A 15,402-nucleotide genomic window follows, 5' to 3' on the forward strand; every position below is an offset into this window, starting at 1 on the left:
GACCTCCTATCCCGACCTCCTATCCCGTCCTCCTATCCCTTCCTCCTATCTCCACCTCATATCCTGACCTCCTAACTCGACCTCCTATCCCACCCTCCTATCCCAACCTCCTATCCCCTCCTCATATCTCGACCTCCTATCCCAACCTCCTATCCCGTCCTCCTATCCCGACCTCCTATCCCGACCTCCCATCCCGTCCTCATATCCCGACCCGTAATATGTGTACCAGGTATTGAAATATTTCCAGCCGTATGGAAATTATATGGGAACATACATTTCCCATTGATTTGCATGGGACCTTAAACAAAAACCCCGACACTCACAAATGGGGGTAGTTAAGGGTTAAATTAACTATCCTATATTTTAAGTGGACATATAAGTAACATGTGACCAAGTATTATCGAAATATCTCCAGCCGTTTGGAAGTTATGCGTTAACATATATTTCCCATTGACTTGCATGGGACTTTAAACATAAACTCCGCCCCTGGCAAATGGGGGTGAGTAAGGGTTAAATCACCTATCCTATGTTTGTTGTTGACATATAAGTAACATGTGTGCCAAGTTTCATATTAATATCTTTAGCCGTTTGAAAGTTTTTGTGGAACATACACACATACATACATACATACACCGACACACACACACACACACACATTGAGATTTATATATATAGATATATATATTTATATATATATATATATATATATCTATATATATAACAAAAACAAGGATAAGTTAGCCAGCACTACTGACACCAAGCTACTACATGGACCTGGCATACAGGTGCACGCTGCTAGGCTAAATATACAGCAACAGAAGAATACAGCAGCACACTGCTAGCACAATGATACAAATAAAACATGAACTGCTATACAGCTATAGTGCAAAAAATGAAAAAGTGAGGTACTTAGCTCGCAATTTGGCGGCCAAATAGCTTAGATCATCCCACCACGGTAAGGTGACCTCATTGGGACGGACCCTACACTGTGACTATGCCTCTGTGTAAGCAGTTTAACTAGGCATTGCAAGGTCTAAGACGTCCAGTACCTTATATACACCTAATAGAGGTGGGTGGGGTGCAGGAGCCAACATGGAGGCAGCCACTCCCCCATATGTATAACACAAACAAGGATAAGTTAGCCAGCATTACTGACCCCAAACTACTATATGGACCTGGTGTACAGGTGCACGCTGCTAGGCTAAATATACAGCAACAGAAGAATACAGCAGCACTCTTCTAGCACAATGATACAGATAAAACATGAACTGCTATACAGCTATAGTGCAAAAAATGAAAAAGTGAGGTACTTAGCTTGCAATTTGGCGGCCAAATAGCTTGGACCATCCAACCATGGTAAGGTCACCTCATTGGGACGGACCCTTCACTGTGACTATGCCTCTGTGTAATCAGGCTCCTACACCCCACCCACCTCTATTAGGTGTATATGAGGTGCTGGACGTCTCAGACCTTGCAATGCCTGTTAAACTGATTACACAGAGGCATATTCACAGTGTAGGGTCCGTCCCAATGAGGTCACCTTACCGTGGTGGGATGGTCCAAGCTATTAGTACCTCACTTTTTTCATTTTTTGCACTATAGCTGTATAGCAGTTCATGTTTTATCTGTATCTTTGTGCTAGCAGTGTGTATTCTTCTGTTGCTGTATATATATATATATATATATATATACATATATATATATATATATATATATATATATACATATATATATATATATATATATATATATATATATATTATTGAAGGATGGCAAAAAAAAATACAAAACACCCCGACGTCCCCGCTCCAAAGGTCCTATGACAGCCGCATGATTTGCCTTTATGGTACGCACACCCTTGAGTGACACCTACCTAGATAACAGAGCGCCTTTTTCTTCCGAGTGCAAGGTTCATCGTTCCATTTTCCCGTTTCATGTGATCTTTTAATGTAAATCTCGACGCAGTCTTGGTTATTCTTTTTGTTATTTGGCTCAAATTGTGCCCAGTTTTCTTCCTGTTGCGTTAGAGATTTGTTGGTTCCAATCCAAACCCAAATATTGTTTATTTTTCGTAAGCCAATCCAATAGTGGGAATCGCCTCCAGGCAGGTAGTCAGTTAAAAAAGAGATTTCCTCTTTGTTTTGAATGGCAACCATGTCTGTGAAATTGCTTTTACACCAATGATAGGATTGATTCCATGTGAGCATCTCCGTGCTGTAATGATACGTCCATCCAGATACTTCTACCACCTTTAAAAATCCTGAAAGAAAATTAAGATTAGGGATTGGATGTTATAGATCAATTAAAGGTTATCTCCGATGTGCAGGTAAATTAAAGGAGTTTTGTAGTGAAATATAACTTATTCCCTATTAAAAGATAGGGAATAAGCTATAGATAATGGTGGTCCAACCGCTGGGACCCCCGCAATCTCCTGAATGGGGTCCTGGCAGTCTGTTAGAAGGGGGCGTGACAACCCCTGCAGGTAGCGGCGGCCAACATGCCCCCTCCATGTGTCTCATGTAGGGGGCATGTCGGGCACGGTTTCCTGCGAGGTCGGAATAGCCGCTCCCGGCAGACTGCAGGGATTGCAGGGGTCCCAGTGGTCTGACCCCCCCGTGATCTATAACTTAAGCACTAAGCCTACAATTTCTGGGCATGTCCTGCCTTCTGACATCCATTATTCTGCAAAAACAGGTCATGAAAAAATGGATACAATAACTGAACATAACGGATGATAACGGATTACCAATTACAGTGATTTTAAAGGGGTACTCCGGTGAAAACCTTTTTTCTTTTAAATCAACTGGTGGCAGAAAGTTAAACATATTTGTAAATTACTTCTATTAAAAAATCTTAATCCTTCCTGTACATATTAGCTGCTGAATACTACAGAGGAAATTCTTTTCTTTTTGGAATGCTCTCTGATGACATCACGAGCACAGTTCTCTCTGCTGACGTTATTATAATAATGCTTTATTTATTGTTGTCCTTAGTGGGATTCGAACCCAAGTCCCCAGCACTGCAAGGCAGCAGTGCTAACCACTCAGCCACCATGCTGCCCTTAGCATACATCTGCTATGCATCTGCTATGCATCTGCTATGCATGGTTGCTAAAATGGACAGAGATGTCAGCAGAGAGCACTGTGCTCGTGATGTCATCAGTGTTCCAAAAAGAAAGGAATTTCCTTTGTAGCATTCAGCAGCTAATAAGTACTGGAAGGATTAAGATTTTTTAATAGAAGTAATTTACAAATATGTTTAACTTTCTGCCACCAGTTGATTTAAAAGAAAAAAGGTTTTCACCGGAGTACCCCTTTAAGGGCAATCTGTCAAAATAACAGACATTTTCCAACCGTTATCACCCGTTATTTCATCCGTCATGCACCGTTATAGTCCCTTAATATGATGTCAATTTTAACCTCTTCTGATTATGATGTTGTACTGAGCATGCTCAGTTGCAATAACGGAATGTAAAAATAATGGGCAATAATGAATGTCTTTTGTGAACATCCGTCACCCATACCCTTAAATGTTAAAATTTTAACGTCTGTTATTCCAACGTTATTTTTGACAAGACAAAAATTTGTGCATGCAACGTTATGTGCCCCGTCAAAAATAACGGACGTTGGTCATAACGGGCTGTAACTGATCATGAAGGATGGTCAAAAAATCCCATTGAAATGAATGTAATAAGAATGAGGAAGTGCCCTTTGCGGGCAAGAAACGCGTTGCTTTTGTGCCCTGAATAAACCTTATGAAGCAATATCTATGAACATCATCATCCTTCTTCCACTGTAGCTGCGCCTGATTTAGATCCATCTTTCCTTTGGTACTTTTTGCTGTCATTGAAAAGAATGGGATTCTTTAATGGCAGTTTTTTGGGACTTTTTGACGAAAGTTCACAATGGGAGATTTTGCAGGAAAGTCACGTTCCTGCAAAATCTCCCATCGTGAACTTCCGTCACGAAGTCCAAAAAACGTAGTGTGAAAGGGGCCTTAGGGCTAAATTTTACTAAGCTGGAATACGCCTTTAACTATGTTAGTTGAGATGGGAATACCCTTTTAAAGGGGTACTCCGGTGAAAACCTTTTTTCTTTTAAATCAACTGGTGGCAGAAAGTTAAACATATTTGTAAATTACTTCTATTAAAAAATCTTAATCCTTCCTGTACTTATTAGCTGCTGAATACTACAGAGGAAATTCTTTTCTTTTTGGAATGCTCTCTGATGACATCACGAGCACAGTTCTCTCTGCTGATGTTATTATAATAATAATAATGCTTTATTTATTGTTGTCCTTAGTGGGATTCGAACCCAAGTCCCCAGCGCCGCAAGGCAGCAGGGCTAACCACTCAGCCACCATGCTGCCCTTAGCATACATCTCCTATGCATCTGCTATGCATGGTTGCTAAAATGGACAGAGATGTCAGCAGAGAGCACTGTGCTCGTGATGTCATCAGTATTCCAAAAAGAATGGAATTTCCTTTGTAGCATTCAGCAGCTAATAAGTACTGGAAGGATTAAGATTTTTTAATAGAAGTAATTTACAAATATGTTTAACTTTCTGCCACCAGTTGATTTAAAAGAAAAAAGCTTTTCACCGGAGTACCCCTTTAACTCTGTAATTTGAACACCAGCCAAGAGATATGTGACTGCTGGTTTTCTCAACTCTTTTGTAGGAAAATAGACTACAAATAGACCACAAATGTATGACACCCCTAGGGTCACTACATAGTACACTGCACGCAAGGGCACAGTCACAGACAGAGACCATAGTCCTACTCCCTGTAAGGCTCCAGGCTGGGTCACACTTAGCTTGAAGTATGTTGACAATATTGTGAATTGGCAGGGCACTCCGCATCACTGGCATCCTGTTTTGCACATATAATGATAATTATACTGGAAGTGTCAGAGACAGATTGCTCTATTTTGGAAGAATACATTTCTATATCAACAATTACACAAAATAAGAAGAAGACATTACTTATGATTCCAAACTACTTGCAGTGTTAAGAATGTAGAGTAAAAATATTTCCATATAAACTTGTTCTGACTTCTTTCACAAATGAAAACATAAAAATAAAGTAATATTAAAGTGGAACTTTGTGTTGTTGGCCGCCCTTCTAAGTGAGATATTCCATAACCCTTATTAACATTATAGATCTTTTTGGAACTTTCTTCTAGTTTCCTTCTATTCCTCTTAAAGGGAACCCATCATCACTTTCATGCTGCCTGAACCAAAAGTCATCGGTGGTTTCTCCCTGCCTGCCTGGTTGATAGATTTTTCCCTATACCCAAACAGGGAGAATGATGGTGGGGCGGAGAGAAGCTGCAGGGGACCACCGCGATGATGAGTTCATGCAGCATGAAAGTGATAACAGCTTCTCTTTAAATGACCTATTGTTTTAATCAAGTGTTTATGTTTAAGGGGTATTCCATCCTTAGACATCTTATCCCCTATCCAAAAGATAGGGGACAATATGTCTGATCGCAGGGATCATGCCACTGGGACCCTCCACGATCTCTGTGCAGCACCTGGTATTCTGTGGAGTGACGTCACGTCTCCAGTCCTGAAAACCAGAATGCCGGGTGCCTCACAGAGATCGTGGGGGTTCCCAGTGGCAGGATCCCCGCGGTCAGAAATCTTATCCCCTATCTTCTGGAAAGGGGATAAGATGTCTAAGGCCGGAATACCCCTTTAAACCACAGCAGACCCCACTGACGTCAACAGAATCTTCAGCAGATTTTCCATAGAAGGTTTATTTACACCAGCCGGTTATTGTCACGCCTTCCTCTTTACGATCTGTCATAATAATTGTCAAATAAAAATAGTTATTAGTAAAATGATTGACAGATGTAAGAGGTGCTCATAGGGACATTTGAGATATGTGAACTTTCAGTTTTATGGTCTGTATTTTCAATTAAATGGGTACTCCGCCCCTAGACATCTTATCCCCTATCCAAAGGGACCCCCGGGATCTCGGCTGCAGCACAAACCTGTTGTGGCTTCCGGAAATGCTGGAGGCTTCGGCTCCCGACCACGGTGACGTGAGATCGTGACGTCACGACTCCGCTCCCGTGTGATGTCACGCCCCGCCCCTCAATGCAAGTCTATGGGAGGGGGCATGACAGTCGGCGGAGTCATGACGTCACGATCTCCCGTCACCGTGGTCGTGAGGTGTTAGGATGAGAGCCTCCAGCGTTTACGGAAGCCACAACAGGTGGGTGCTGCAGCCGAGATCCCGGGGGTCCCCAGCAGCGGGACCCCCGCAATCTGACATCTTATCCCTTATCCTTTGGAACAGAGTGCATAGGTTCTAAGTTATTTACTATATAGAATAGCATTTTGATATTTGTGATTGATTATTCAATTATTCTTCTGCATTTACTTTGAGAAAATCAGGCCTAAAATCACCTACAAATATTATAAAAAAAAAAATAAAAAAAACAGGAGTAGCTTACCAAAACTGACTGTAGTCAAGCAAAGGAACTGTAAAGATGTCCATTTTCCAATAAATTTTCTTCCACCAACTTGAGAAGGGATGGGAGCCTGTGTAAAAAAACACAATAAAAACGTATGTAGGTGTGATGGTAAATCAAGAATCTTAAGATAAAATAGTGCAGTGATGGCAGCTGTGCGGTGAATCGACCAGGCACAATGGATAAACAACACAGTCCTTTTCTCAATAAACCTGGCAAACAGTCTTCTACAATACATGGAGGTGCTGTCTCTTATGATAGTACAGGCAAAAGAGTGGACGATGCAACAACGTGAGGGGTTCTTGGACAGTCTTGGGGGGGGGGGGTTGATTTATCATTGTTTTGCTATGCAAAGTCCTCTTTTGTGTGTTTTTTTTTTTTTTTGCTCTGTTTTTTGCTGTTGTGTACCAAATTTATCAAAAAGGCCCACAGACTTTAAAAAAATATTGTGCAAATTTGATTTCTCCTCACAAACCGCTGTGAGGCGCCACATTGGAAGTTTACTTTAGTTTTCTCTCAGAGTTGCCTGTGCTCCGGAGACCTGTGTGCTCGGTACAGAAGGTGCTGTCATAGCAGGCTGCCCTACTTGTAAGTGTTCAGGCTAAGTTTCTACTTGTTCTTTTGTCCTGCGTTTTTTGTGTTGAAAAAAACGCATAAAAAAATGCTGGAAAAAACACCAGTGCATTTTCCTGCATCTGCCGTTTTTTCTGGCGTTTTTTTTTATTTGTGTGGAAATTGCACTTTGGCAGTTTTTTTTGGTACCCAAACTTTGTTGAGTACCAAAAAAAATGAAATTTATATATTTTATAACAAAACTTTTATTATTTTTTTAATAAAGTGTGTGTGTTTCACTTTTTTTCTCTATTTTTTAAATGTTATAGGTAGTACTACTACTCCCATCATGGAACAGACTGTTTCATGATGGGAGTAGTAGTACCTGTACTAATCGACATATCGCCCCAGGTGTCAGTCCTGACACTCGATGCAATCGTCCATAATATAGCAGAGATGTGGTGCGGCTCTATACAGCGCTCGCATCTCTGCTCTGTACTCCGGCCAGTGATGTGAATAGAACATCACTCATTCATATTTTCCGCCCAGAGTGGGGATTGGCCGGATGGTGGCAGCCAATCACAGCTCTGAGAGGGAAATATGAATGAGTGAGTGGCCGGCCGGAGTATAGTGCAGAGATGCGAGCGCTGTATACAGTCGCTCTGCATCTCTGCTATAGACAGGACGATCACAGCGGATGTCAGTAGTGATACCCGCTGTGATCTGTTCTTACCTGCAGGTACTACTACTCCCAACATGGAGCACACTCTTCTCCATGCTGCGAGCTGTAGTGCCTGCATTAATAGACAGATCGCAGCGAGTGTAACTTCTGACACCTGCTGTGATCTGTCTATTAATGCAGATACTACAGCTCCCAGCATGGAACAGAGTGTGCTACATGTTGGGAGTAGTAATACCTGCAGTTAAGGAAAGATCAGAGCGGTGGGACATGTGGATTCATAGCCCACATTATTTCTCTTAACCTGTTCTATTGTCTATTATCCACTTTTTTCTTGCTCTTCCCTCTATATCTTCTTGTATGCTCCTCTCCTCGCTCTTTTCTACCGGCACACTCTGGCCGTGATTCGACACATGACGCTTAGTGGCATTAGGTATTCACATCATGTTTTCTGGTATCTTTACTACCATGGCTAGTAGGAGATATTAAGCCTCTGTTTATTTTCATTTGTATTTTCTTTCTTTTTATTCAACCTATTTCAACTACCTGTTTCCACCCATAGATGCTTCAGCTTGCATCTACATATGCTGTCTATGTCTGTTACGATTCTGGTTGCCCAAGCTCTCACATGACATTCACTTTACAGTGTTTCGATACGACCACCATCGAGAACTATATTGGACTTTCTTAGTTTTGGTGGAACTATAATGGACTCTATACTAGACTTGTCTCGAATGTTGTCTATTACCTTTTTTTTTTCAGTTTTTTGTTTGTTTATACGTGATGGTCCTTCTGTCACAGGACCACCCTGTTCATTTCACTGTTGTCTGGACACACGTGTCCTGGTGTTAATTGCTTATGTTTATTATAAAACAAATAAAACATTTAAAATGAAAGATCACAGCGGATGTCACTCCTGACACCCGCTGTGATCCTCCTGTATAATGTATAGATGCGGGCGGCCGCTTTTCTATGGTCCCCTTCACTGACGTATATATATATATATATATATATATATATATATATATTTATATATATATATATTCATATTTCCCACAGAGAGCTGTGATTGGCTGGAACCATCTGCCCAATCACAGCTCTCTGCGGGAGATATGAATAGGTGTATTTACGGCGGTGCAGGGGACCAAAGAAGAGCGGTTGGCCGCATCTATACATAATACACGAGGATTACAACTGGCGATCTGTCTATTAGTACAGGTACTACTACTCCCATCATGAAACAGTGTGTTCCATGCTGGGAGTCGTAGTACTACCTAAAAAAATTAAGAAATAAAGTGAAAAACACACACACTACCTTTTTATTATTGTCAGCTAAATTTTTAGGTCCCTGCCCGTCCACATAAATTGATTTCTGTTTAAAAATTAATAAATATTTTGTTATAAAAAAGAAAATTTTCGTGAGATACAATTTTTTACTTCACTACTGTATCTTTTTTATTTTTTAATGGTATCCTACGAAATTTTATTAAAAAATGTAGGTACACTGGCTGGGAAACACTGGCCTAGGCCATTGTGGCTAGGATTGTCACCGCTCCCTGTTCCCAAAACTTGGGGCTCTCACTTTGCGCACTCTTGTTTATTAGGTGAGCGACAATTTAATGCCATTTGGCTCATCGAGCAACCCAAATGCATGAATACTCTCTCCAGCTGGTTGTTAGAAAATACAAATGTGAAATAAAATCCAACATAATAATACTAGCTTGTTTGGCATGTCCTAATGGTATGTAATTGTGGTGGCCCAGTACAGGAGTTGCACCCCTGTACCCTTGCTGCCCTGTCAGGCAGACTCTATCCAGTGACCCCTGGGCCCCTCTTTTGTCTGTATTCCCTAAATAGTTAACTACCTCCTGTGTTATCTAATTTAATGTATATAACTTGTCATATACCTTTTAAATACTGTTGTCAAGTATTGTAACCAAGGAAGGTACCAGTGACCATGTGACCTACAGGGTGACCTATGGGACCCTTCCAGAGTTTCTCCCATATAAACCCTGGGAGGAGCTAGTTCAGTCTCTTAGTTTGTTCTCTACTGAGGGCAGTAAGTCCTGAAAGAGTGTCTTGTGTCCTAAGGAGGCCTAAAGCCTACCACGCAGCCACGCATTCAAAAGTCCACTGCCCCACAGGTGAACGTCAAAACCTGGTCAGCTACAAACGGGGTGAAGCCTGTCAAGTCAGTCCCAGTCAAGTCATTCAAGATCAATCTGTGTCAAGTCAGCGTGGGCCTGCATCAAATTGTCCAAGTCCACTATAAGTCCCAGCGAGCCCTGTGGTCTCTGAAGTCACTGATCACCTCCTTGGGCCTGGCTAAGCTGTTAAGACTGTTACACCTGTCTATCTCAGTAAAGTTGCTGTTGTTCCGTAACTTGGCGTCAGAGTCATTATTGCCCCCGGGCCTAGCCCAGGATCCAGCGGTATACCTTTGGGTGGTGTAGAGGTTAAACCACGCCCTGGCGTCAAGAACACAAGGGGTTAATGCCATATGCCCCTAGGGTAATAATATCTGCCCTCAACACTCCCTCACCACATAATAATCTCTACTAATATATTGATCTTTGTTAAGAATAATGTATTGATATATTAGATTAGGTCACATAACCCTGCTTGGTGCTTCAGGGAAGATTTAGCAAAACCTGTCCAGATCGCTTCTTTTTATTTTTTGACAAGGCCTCTGACAAATAAAAGAAGCGATCTGATTGGTTGCTATGGGCAACTCAGAAACATTTTCTCTGGACAGGTTTAAATAAATCTCTCCCAAATTTAGTTATTTTGCTTACTTATTAGAATTGATGACTCCTTACTAAATAACTTGTCCCCCATGCTTGAAAGTAATTTCACTGGGGTCTGACATTTTCTTAAGCCAAGTTGGTCATGGTCTACTTTTGTAGTATTTTTTACACGGTTGCGCAAAATATTTGCACCTTTTAAACAAAGAAGCAGTTAATAAATATTGTCCACTGCATGGGCAACTGCACAGCCCTGCAACCCACAACCAGTTTTTCCAAAAACGTCTATTTAAAAAAATTGCGCAAGATCACAAAATTTGCGCAAATTGCACCTTTTTACAGCCCCCCCAAAAAATGACTGGAACAGCTTGATAAATCTCCCCCTCCATGCTCACCTTACCGAGCCATCTTCATTGGTTGGCTCCAAAGGGTTGAATATGGTCTAAATGTACTCTGAGTAGCTGGGGTGTAATAAAGCAGGTCTGGAGGTAAATCCATGATGTAATAGCCATGGTATCTAGGCCCGGTTTCTCTAGGCCCTGAAGTCCTAGAAGGTTCTAAGTGTGCTATGGAACTCCTCTTTCTCTGTAATCCCTCAGATAGGGCAAGGTGATATTCCAGAATATGTAGGATTGTCTTCACAGAATTATTGGTACCCTAAACGTAAAACTAATACTAAAGAAGAGCCCTGTGAGCTCACCTGTGGTCACAACAAGCTATCTGTAATTTAAGCAGTGGCGTATCTTCCACTAGGCCAACATAGGCCAGGGCTTTGGTGGCACTTTATTGGGGGCTGCGGCCGGTCTTACCTTTACCCCTATTCATTTAAGATCCGCCGTCACTACTTTAAGATCAGGCATGTCAATTCAAGAGTAGTGGCTGGAGGGTAGCAGGTGGAGGGTAGCAGGCATGTCTGCTAGAAGATGCCTCTGACTTCACGGCAGATGATGTGTGACACCAGGGATGCACAGGCCACCAAACAGATCTTCTGGCTGTGAGTAGGGAGGCAGTGGCAGTAATGTCAGTGCAGTCATCGCTCCAATGGCTCCCCAGCTCTCACCACCGCAATGTTTGACCTGAAGCAGGGCTGGAATCTGGCCTTCACTGGCTGTATCTTACTTGACGTCCATCACTTTGGGGTGTCCAGCTGTCACCAAGACCACACAGATCTACAGAGCATAGGCTGAAGCCCGAAACGCAGGTGTTGTCTAGGTGAGTACTCAGCATCATCATTACTAATCCTGTTTACCCCTTCTCCACCCCAATATCTATAGCAGTGGGACCCAAGACATTCCTTACATGCCATGGAGCCCCCGTCACCCAGACATAGGATAGCCACAATCTGTGCATTCATAGAAAGTATCTCTAAAAGAACTGAGAATGCTATAACAATATAAAGGGAGATTTATCAAAACGTGTGCAAAGGAAAAGTTGTCCAGTTGCCCATAGCAACCAATCAGATCGCTTCTTTCATTTTGCAGAGGCCTTGTTAAAAACGAAAGAAGTGATCTGATTGGTTGCTATGGGCAACTGGGCAACTTTTCCTCTGGACAGGTTTTGACAAATCTCCCCCATAGTGTCAAATAAATCAGTGTAAACTAAGGCGTTCACGAGCGTAACAAAAATTGCAAATAAACTGGGCCACTTAAAGGAGATGTCCGGTGCTCACTTTTCTTATTTTATCTGTTCCGGGCTGAAAAATAAAAGAAAAAATTTTTCTCTTACCTACCTAGGCTCCCCTGGTGCTTCAGTACAGGTGTTCGGTCCCCGGGCTGTATTCTTCTTACTTCCTGTTAGCCCGGCACGTCACATGGAGCTTCAACCTATCACCGGCCGCAGCGATGTCCCGCCTCGGCCAGTGATAGGCTGAAGCTCCGTGTGACGTGCCGGGCTAACAGGAAGTAAGAAGAATACCTGTACCGGAGCACCGGGGGAGCGTAGGCAGGCAAGAGAAAGCTTATTTTCTTTTTTTTTGCAGCCCGGAACGGATCCAATAAGAAAAGTGAGCACCGGACATGTCCTTTAAAAGGGAATTTGTCAGTTCCATACGAGATACAGAACTGGAGACACCAGAAGGTAAGTCATATCAAGATAAAACTAACTGTACCTGTTTTTTCTGTGATTGTGGCCAGTCATAAAAACAATCTCTTTTCTTGTACAGTTAAAGTTTCAGAGAAGATGTGCCAAGCTGTAGCAGCCTGCCTGCTCCCTCCCCCTTCCTTTCCACCTTCTTACCCTGTTTGACCTACAAGGCTCCCATCCGGGACAAGGCAGAGGGTGAAAAGGAAGGGTTGTGCTGCTGTGGTTTGGCACTACCTCTGTAGCACAACTTATAAACCAGCTGGCTCTGGGACCCTTTAGAAGTTCCCCTTTAGAAGAATGAGAAGTTCCTCTTTAGAAGAATGAGAAACCATATTTACAGCTATGGCTTGGTTTCCACACAGGTTTTTTTTTCTGATACTTTTTGGAAAACTGCCATTGCAGTTTTAGATCCAAAGCCAGAAATGAATACAAAAGGAATAGGAAATATAAAAGAAGGAGTTATACTATTCCTTCCTACTGGATCCACTACTGGGTTTGATTCAAACACTGCAGTGACCATTTTCACAAAAATTGCCAAAAAAAACCTATGTGGAAACTTAGCCTAAGGGTACGTTCAGACGAGCGGATATACAACATACTTTACGCTGCAGATCCACCGCTGAAGGAACTCTGTATGCTGCCTTTACATGTGCCTGCTTGGAGCGGCAATACGCCGCTACGTGCAGACACACTGAAGCGATGTGCGAGTTGCCGCGCATGCGCGGTCTACTCGCACACATCGCGGCCGCTCCCCCTGCTCAACGAGCTAGGCCGAGAGCTGCCACGATGTGCAAGTATACTGCGCATGCGTGCGGCGACTCGCACATTGCAGTGTGTCTGCTCATAGAGGCGTATTGCCGCTCCGAGCAGGCACATGTAAAGGTAGCATACAGAGGTCCTTCAGTGGTGGATCCGCAGTGAAATCCGCGCGGAAAATCCGCTCATCTCATACCCGAAGGGTACGTTCACACAAGCGGATTTTCGCAGCATATTTCGCTGCGGATCCGCTGCTGAAGGCCCGCTCTATGCTGTCTTTACATTTGCCTGCTCATAGCAGCAATACGCCGCTACGAGCAGACACACTCCGATGTGTGAGTCACAGTATACTCGCACATCGCGGGAGCTCTCTGCCTGGCTCAGAGCAGGGAGAGTGGCCGCAATGTGCGAGTACGCCGCGCACATCGATGCAGTGTGTCTGCTCGTTGCGGCGTATTGCCGCTACAGGCAGGCACATGTAAAGACAGCATAGAGCGGGCCTTCACCAGCGGATCCGCAGCGTAAAATACGCTGTAAATCCGCTCGTGTGAACGTACCCTTAGGGTCGGTTCACAAGTGCGTATTTTCTGCTGCAGATCTGCTGCAGATTTGCTTTAGCAGATCTTGCTGCCCATTGAAGTCAATGAGCAGCAAAATCTGCAGCAGTAAATCTGCAGCAAAAATATGCATGTGTGAACGAACCCTTAGGCTGTGTTCACACACAGTATTTTGGTCAATATTTTTCCCCAAAACAAGAGTGGAACCAAAACAGAGATAAGTGAAACTATCTGCAACTTTTTTCCAAGTTTTGGACCCACTGCTAGTTTTGGTTAAAAATACTTAACGAAATACTGGCCTAATATACTACAAGTGAGCCGCACCCTAAGGCCATGTTCACGCGGTGGAATTTCTGTGCGGAACTCCGCAGAAGAATTCTGCCGGAAATACCGTCAAAATTTACTGCCCATTGATTTCAATTTGATTCTGCAGTCGCATTCAGACAGCGGAATTTCCGCAAGTCTAGTCTTATTATTTGGCGGAATAGTGGGAGAATCTCGTTGAAGCCAATGGGGCTTGAATTTTGGCAGAATTCTGTATTTAGAAAGCACATTATCCTGCCTGTGGAATTCTGCATTCTATTTGTGCAGAATTGCGGAAATTCCACTGTGTGAACATGGGGGGGGGGTTATCAAATCCTGTGTGGAGGAAAAATTGACCCCAGTTGCCCATAGCAACCAACCAGATTGCTACATTTTTTAGAGGCCGTTTTAAAAATTAAAGAAGTGATCTGATTGGTTGCTATGGGCAACTGCATCACTTTTCCCCTGCACAGGATTTGATAAATCCCATAAATCCCATAGCCTTAGGATGGATTCAGACCAGCTTCATTGAAAGTGAGACAACTTCTAATACATAACAACCCGTTCACAGGGGCTGACGTAGTGAAATTGTGACCTTGTCAAGTATTGTCTATACCAGTGTCCTTCGGCTGTCCGGGCATGCTGGGAGTTGTCGTTTTGCAACAGCTGGAGGCACACTGGTTGGGAAACACTGGTCTATACAAATAAAAGAAATGAGATGTAATCTGTTTCTATCTATTTAGTTATATTCTCTGTATGAAACATATAGTTATCCCTAAATTCCCACATTTGGACCCTGTATTTCGTGCATATTAGATGTAGCGGTAACTTACCATATTGAAGCAATCTTTCCAAATTATTTCCTATCTTAGCGAGAGCGTATATTGAGTTCCTGTTGAGATTCGCTGCCTTCCTTAGGTATTGTGCGTGTGTAATACAAACACATTTTCAGTGGTTCTTAATGTGTCAGGGTGTGCCAGAAAGGAAGGAGTAATTCCAGCAAATCAAAGCAAGGTAAGAAATAAAAAAAAATAAAAAAATACATACATGTATTACTGGTGGAAAAATACTACAATTCATGAATAAAGTTTTATACACAGCTTTTTTGTAAAAAAACAAACAAAACAAAAAAAAATCATTTTGAGACAAAACAAGAAATGGAAAATATAATGTAAGGACAAAACTGCATCTAAAAAAACATCCAAACTGCCCTGCGGCGTTTTTCTGCTGGAAAAATGAAGCGGACAGAT

The 15,402-nt window shown here is 42.5% G+C and overlaps 1 protein-coding gene across 5 annotated transcripts in view; it reads right to left on the minus strand.

The window, feature by feature from the left end:
* Nucleotides 1-15,045, minus strand: part of LOC130275536 (P-selectin-like) — a 73,742-nt gene extending 58,697 nt beyond the window's left edge. For 2 of the 5 annotated variants that reach the window (XM_056523596.1, XM_056523592.1), the window contains exons 1-3: nt 11,754-11,885; nt 6,462-6,549; nt 1,874-2,260 (exon numbers count right to left, since the gene is read on the minus strand). In XM_056523596.1, the coding sequence (XP_056379571.1) occupies nt 1,874-2,260; nt 6,462-6,549; nt 11,754-11,804 (526 nt within the window). In that variant the 5' untranslated portion in view covers nt 11,805-11,885. Of the gene's footprint in view, nt 1-1,873; nt 2,261-6,461; nt 6,550-11,753; nt 11,886-12,179; nt 12,297-14,985 lie in introns of those variants that run through there. The other 3 variants (XM_056523593.1, XM_056523594.1, XM_056523595.1) reach the window with 3 other exon arrangements.
* Between the last annotated feature and the right edge of the window lie 357 nt (nt 15,046-15,402).

Source organism: Hyla sarda, chromosome 6, assembly GCF_029499605.1.
Source record: "Hyla sarda isolate aHylSar1 chromosome 6, aHylSar1.hap1, whole genome shotgun sequence".
Taxonomy (NCBI): Eukaryota; Metazoa; Chordata; class Amphibia; order Anura; family Hylidae; genus Hyla; species Hyla sarda.